The sequence below is a fragment of the Atta colombica genome, unplaced genomic scaffold (genome assembly GCF_001594045.1).
Source record: "Atta colombica isolate Treedump-2 unplaced genomic scaffold, Acol1.0 scaffold135, whole genome shotgun sequence".
Taxonomy (NCBI): Eukaryota; Metazoa; Arthropoda; class Insecta; order Hymenoptera; family Formicidae; genus Atta; species Atta colombica.
In genome coordinates this window covers 728,614-735,377 of record NW_017259223.1, presented here as the reverse complement: position 1 = coordinate 735,377, position 6,764 = coordinate 728,614, and the positions used below count along the sequence as shown (strand labels likewise).

Here is a 6,764-nt window from a genome sequence, read left to right as displayed (position 1 = left end):
TTTATATATATATATATATATATATATATATTTATATGGATACATGTTTAACCCAGTTTTGAGACATAATTAATACAATAGCTCTATTCGCTAAATTAAAATATCGTTATTAAATGATGCTTAAAATTTTTACAACGAATATATAACTCAAGATTCGCACGGCCATCTACGCAAACAGAAATGAAAATAAAGCAAAATTCAATATGAAAGAACAAGAAAAATAGCAAAGAGAAACGAAAAATCTCTACAAAAATCCTACTTGTGCTCGAAGAGCACAATTCCCGTACAGCACAGAAACTTGTAGCAACATTGCTGCAACATTTCAATATTATATATTGCAGAAACATTAGATAGAAACGAAAATTTCTTTTTGCAATATTACTTCAGCAATGTTGCAGCAGTATTTAAAATATTTTCATTAAGAGACACAAATTGACACAAGAGTTATTCTTGTTCAAAAATCAGAAATAAAGACAAGAATGACTTTTGTCACTATGTCGATTTGTGCTTCTGCTAGAAAGTAGCTTTGAGTATTAAGATGATCTTGTATATATTGTGTATAACCCAATAAAGTAAGAACCTGGATATAATGGAAGAATAGGAATTAATGATCACGTTTACACGGTACACTTAATCGGGTTTCATAATATCTGTAATTATGAAACTGACCAATCTCATAATTATATTCCTCTGAAAACGGGAATGACTGATTAGTTTCTAACTACGAATATTATTAAACCTGATTAATGTCCATTTCTACCAATGTAGATTAATTTTAATCTCAGTTCAACTTATCTCTGTTTTTTCTAAAGATTAGAAAAAGACGAAGAGTAAGTTGAATCGAGATTAGTTAATCCACATTAATGAAATGGACATAAAGTGTAAATGTAATCAATATCTATAATTTATGCCTATAATAAGGAATTATGCCTATAATTTATAGATATAAAACAATTAGAAGTAAGGATTAAATATAATGCACAATGTACACAATAATAAGATATAAGACATATAATATAAAAAAACAAGTAGGAGTTAAATGTAACATACAATGAATATAAATAAAATATGACTTCATAATTAATTATGTCTTTATATTTTATAGGCGTGTTCCAATATGCACAGCCAATACTGAAAATTTATAGTTTACATTACGTATACTGTAGATTTTTGAAATGGTATGGTGATATATGTCATTAGATATTCTTGCGTGAAAGCCTATAGAGCTTGTAAATGAATTTTCAGGTGTATCGCAACCATTCATACAATTAGAGCAATTCTCATTACTATGTGATCTCAATAATAAGTATGAGACTCTTGTCACTTACATGCAAATTAATATGTACAAATAGGATTGAACACGAAGAAAAACACTGATAAAAATAATGCAATTGTGTAATTGTAATATTATTAGACTATTGGACAAGATTTATTAATCAGCATTTTCAAGGATACTTCATTCGGGATTAAAAATTGATGACAGCAACAAGAAGTTTTTAGAAGATTAATTCCTGTAGTTAATAAATTAGTGGTTTGTCAATTAGTAATAATAACTCGCTGCACTGTTATTTTATGCAGTATAAACGTTTTTTATTTCATCACAAGTTTTGATATAATTGAATTCTGTATAAAAAGTTAATATTTGTGATAAAATAGTAACAATAATTATAGAATGTATTTTGCTGTAACATTTATAAAAGTAATATTATAAGAAAATATCGTAAAAGAAAAATCTTTATGTACGCACAAATTAATAATGTTCAAAAAAACAAAATGTTTAAAAATATGTTTGCAAAAATTAAAATGCGAAAAGTTTAATAGAAGACAGACACAAACATGTCATTTGTTCATTTTGATTTCTTAGAATGGAATATTAAATGGATAATAAGGGCTGGCTTTCGACCTGAAAATAAAAAATAAAAAGAAATGTTAATATATCGCAAAACTTGATAAAAGTTTTATTTATTATATTCTATATTTATTATATCCTCTATATATTAATATATAAAATGTCTTTAAATAACAACGATAAACTAGTAATAAATCCTTACCCATCTACTGAACAAATTCTTCCGTTACAATCAAAGGTGTCAATATAAACAATATCTTCAGGTGAAAGTTTAAAGTCAAATACGTCCATGTTCTGAGCAATTCGTGACTTGTTAACTGACTTAGGAATTACTATATGGCCACGATCTACCTGCAAATAATTATTAAAGTTTTATAATAATAATCATAAATATATTGTAAACTTTTAACTATAACTTAAAAGTACTAAATTATATCCGATACTTTTTATTAGATGAGCTTAATAATTTATTGTACAGTATACTTGAAACATTAACATTGTAATATACCTGATAACGAATAAGTATTTGTGCAGGTGTCTTGTTATATTTTTTCCCGAGGTCAATTAATTTCTTGTCATCTAACAATTTTGGATCATCAGGCTTGGCCCATGGTCTATCTGGTGATCCGAGTGGACTATAAGCTGTAATAAGAATGTCTCTTTCTTTGCAGAAGTTTGATAGCTTATTTTGCGTCAAGTATGGATGGCATTCAACCTGAAAAATAATACAAAAATAGAAAGAAAAATATCTAGAGATGTCAATGGAAATACCTATTTTTTTTTATTTTTCTTTGTATATATAATCTCTGTGTAACATGTATAAATCAAAACGTACTGAGAGTTATAAAAGAACAGGATTTCTTTATGTCGTAAAATTTTTGATTTTTCAAAATAATATCCTATTTTGAAAAATAATTTCTATTAACATAATTTGAATTTAATATAAACTAATTATCGTCAGAAAGTATTTTACAATTATTATCATTCTTAATAATCTTGATTTACCTGATTTGTAACAGGTTTAACCGTTGCATTCTCAAGCAATCTGGTGATCTGTTCGGAATTAAAATTACTGACGCCGATGTTTTTCGCTAGACCTTTGGCCAGCACATCTTCCATAGCTCTCCAAGTATCGAGGTAATCTACGTTGCTCAACTGGAGACTACCGTCAGTATTTGTAGGAAAAAGTTCTCCACCCTCTTTGAATCCATGTGGCCAATGAATTAAATACAAATCTACGTAATCGAGACCAAGATCAGCTAGCGTTTTTTTAATAGCTGGTTCAACTAATTCGGGTCTATGAAAGGTATTCCACAGCTTGCTGGTGATGAATAGATCTTCTCTCTTCACAACACCCTCAGCTATTTTTGCCTTGATAGCAGCACCAACTTCTTTCTCATTACCATAAACATGAGCTCCATCGATATGTCTGTAGCCGACATCGATCGCATCTTTTACAGCTTGTGTTACTTCTCCTGGTTTAGACTAAAACGAAATCAAATTTCAATTTAAATTTCTGACTATTTTAAGTCGACTCACTTTTTTAAGAAAGGTGCAGAATATTACGACAATATTACGTAGAATATTATGTCTGAAGAACAAACATAATTTTGGAAATTATTTCTTAAATTTCATAAATTATTTAATTTTTCAAAAATTATATTATTTTGATAATTTTGGACAAAAAAAACATGTAATGAAGGTTTCTCAAAAGTTAACTTAGAATATGCTGTGTGACCAACACATAGCAACATTGAATAATTGATTACATAACATATTTGCACTTAAACTGATAAATATACTTAATATAATAGTGAGGATAATACAAAGTATAGTATAAAAAACATTAGTTATAAAACATCAGTAAAAGTTACAAAAATTTTTCTCTAAAAAAAGAATTTTAAAAGAAAAGACTTTGTGTACTGAGACAAAATTGTAAAAAAATAAAAAAATTGATAAAGAGATAAAGTGTGACCAAATAAAATAAAATACGTGTTACATGTACAAAAGTATTTACTAAATCGTTTTCTTTTGCTACTTTGAATATACTTTTTTCTATTTTATAATGAATTCGATTGGATGCACTCAGTGCGCACTGATGCATATTAAAGCCGTCGTATACAAAGATGTTTTGAGGAAAAACCCCTATTATGAGATACTGAGTTCATTTTGGATAAATGCTAGAAATCTACAAGCAGAATTTAAAAAAATAATAAGTCATTTTGAAGGGAATTTAATAAGTTTTAAGATAACATTACACAAAATTTAATTCAAATTCCATTTTTTTTTAAATTAAAGAAATGTAAAAAGTGAGCAAATCGCAAAGTCAAAAAATTGTGTTCCTAATATGAGATGCCCCCAAGAAATTGATAATAAAACGTAAAATATATCAATATTGCAATTAAAAAACTTTATTTAATGTTTCTAAGATATAAACATAAGTATATGATAGATTATGCCCGAAACTCGTTTTTAGGTACTTAGAATCAAGCATCACAGATATAGGCACTCGACGTTCATTCCGGTTGTCTTTTTTTTATTGTATAATAACATTTATACTTTAGCAATGATTTTCACTATGATATAGAAACATGGATTATTTCATATTAGGAATACCCTGGGTATTTCATATTACAATTTCCACGCCTTATAATTTTATCAAATCTAACTTTCGTAATTAAACAATTCAACATATCCCATATTTTTCTAGTACGATCTTACTCTATCACTACAGAAGAATTTATTGTCAAACATTTATATTTGTATAATATTAATAAATTTATTTATTTTTATTAAATAATAAACAAGATTTAAATGCTCATTTCAATGAAACTTGAAGACATCCAAATTCTAAAATCTTTTATTACAGGCATAATCTAATAATGGATTTTCTAAATATTTTTCAATCCCAGAGCAATAAATTCATGGTGGAATCATGAATAGCGTTTATTAGTTTAGCAGAAACGCCACTATCTCATAATAGGCTTTCCTCTGTAAATAAATAGAAATTGATTAAATTGTGAAATACTCAATTTTATTGTACTATTAGGTAAAATATATATTTCATAATATTTCGAAATATTCATTTATATATTCAAATTAAATCAGTGTACAACGGCTTTAATATGCACCAGTGCTTCCAATCGAATTTGCCATTAATGAAATACGCTCAATTTTTATTTCTTAGAATTTTTGTTATACTATATAACTGCTTATATAATTGCTTAAGATTGCATTTCTGTTATTTTAGCCATATACTTTACAGCCAGTCAGATTTAACAACTATGTAATGGCAATGGAAAATTTTAGAATTTTAATATAAGAGTAATACTTTAATACATATTGAGCGAGATTTCAACTTCCTAAAAACTCAATAAAATGTGATTTTAATTATATTTTCAAATTAGAAAAAAATCACTAGTAATAAAAGTTATAAGCATTAATTTCATTCATTGCGTAATATCACTTTAATTTATGGAATTCATATTGTCAACTTATGAAACCGAAATCTACAAATCAATAAAATCATTTTTATATAGATTAGATATTGAATCAATGTCTAATCTAATCAATTAAATTAGATTTGCTAAAAAAAGTCATTGCAATTTAATTGAAACTTTAAAATATATTGTTGTCATATTATATAATATATATCAAAGTCTTCTAAATTTTAATAACTTTTTTTAACATTAAATAATCAGATTTCTAAAGAGCTCTCTATGATAAAAATTAACAAAGTATAGAAATATATGGTATGTGTGAGCCAACCGCAGAACTTATTGTGTAAAACAAAAATATATTTCCAATTGTACATAATCTAACGTTATATCTCGTACAGTAATAACTAATATGCATTTAACGTGTTTCAACTACATGATTGAGCCCTTTTCAGAACAAATACATATAATATTGAGCGAGATTTCATCTTCCTAAAAGAAAGAAAGAATCTTACTGCTAAGCTTATTTCCAGAGTGATGAGAGCTGCTCATATGGCGGTTGGAAGAACATATGGAGAATTCTGGGTTGTACAATTGTGAATAAAATATAAAAAATTGTGTCATTTAATGTGAAATTTAGTTTTATCAATATTAAAATAAGAATTTATTCTGAGATTAATATAAGAATTATACTGTATAAGAATTTATTCCGTCCTTAATATAGTATGTACGCTCAGTTTTTACTTCTTAGAATTTAGAGTGTAACAATAAGCTACAATCACCGACTGATTATAGATATTAGACCTGTTCCAAATTTTGCATCAATTCATCTTTTTTTCTTTTTTCTCCAGGAGGAAAAAAGAGGAAGAAAGATGAACTAATGCAAAAGCTCAGTCAAAAAGCATAGGCCTATTGACTCGATATCTAATCTATGTAAGAATCATTTTATCGATTTGTACACTTCGGTTTCACAAATTTACGATATGAATTTTTTACGATATTAATTTGTGGAATTTATGATAGTAGCTAAATGATAAAGATATTGCGCAACGAAAAACATGTATTAAAACCTTGACTATAAGACTGTATAATAAAGCAAGATATTGCACAACGAAAAACATGTATCAAAACCTTGACTATAGGGCAAGTACTCGTTATTTATTACAAATATTGAAAATTTTTAATTCATGGGTAAAGCCCATTCTATAATGGGCAGTAGCAGTAGTGGATTAAGGAGTAGGTGTAGAAATCAACCAATCATAGTCGAATGTGAGAAGAATAATCAACTATAATTGGTCGATTTCTACGCCTACTCTTTAATCCACTACTGCTACTGCCCATTGTAGAATGGGTTTTAAGTATTCGCAGTAAATAATATAACGCAACTTATATTTTAATAATTTTTATATTACAGAAAATCTGATCTCTCGGAATTGATCTTAATGTCAGCATATATAAATATATATATATATGTATAT

General features: G+C 27.0%; 1 protein-coding gene across 1 annotated transcript in view; it reads right to left on the bottom strand.

The window, feature by feature from the left end:
• Positions 1 to 1,563: 1,563 nt before the first annotated feature.
• LOC108684462 (alcohol dehydrogenase [NADP(+)]-like) overlaps positions 1,564 to 6,764 on the bottom strand; it is a 6,330-nt gene continuing 1,129 nt past the window's right edge. Inside the window, exons 2-5 of the mRNA XM_018188786.1 lie at positions 2,855 to 3,334; positions 2,358 to 2,564; positions 2,052 to 2,200; positions 1,564 to 1,903 (exon numbers count right to left, since the gene is read on the bottom strand). Of these exons, the coding sequence (XP_018044275.1) occupies positions 1,861 to 1,903; positions 2,052 to 2,200; positions 2,358 to 2,564; positions 2,855 to 3,334 (879 nt within the window). The 3' untranslated portion in view covers positions 1,564 to 1,860. The remainder of the gene's footprint in view (positions 1,904 to 2,051; positions 2,201 to 2,357; positions 2,565 to 2,854; positions 3,335 to 6,764) is intronic.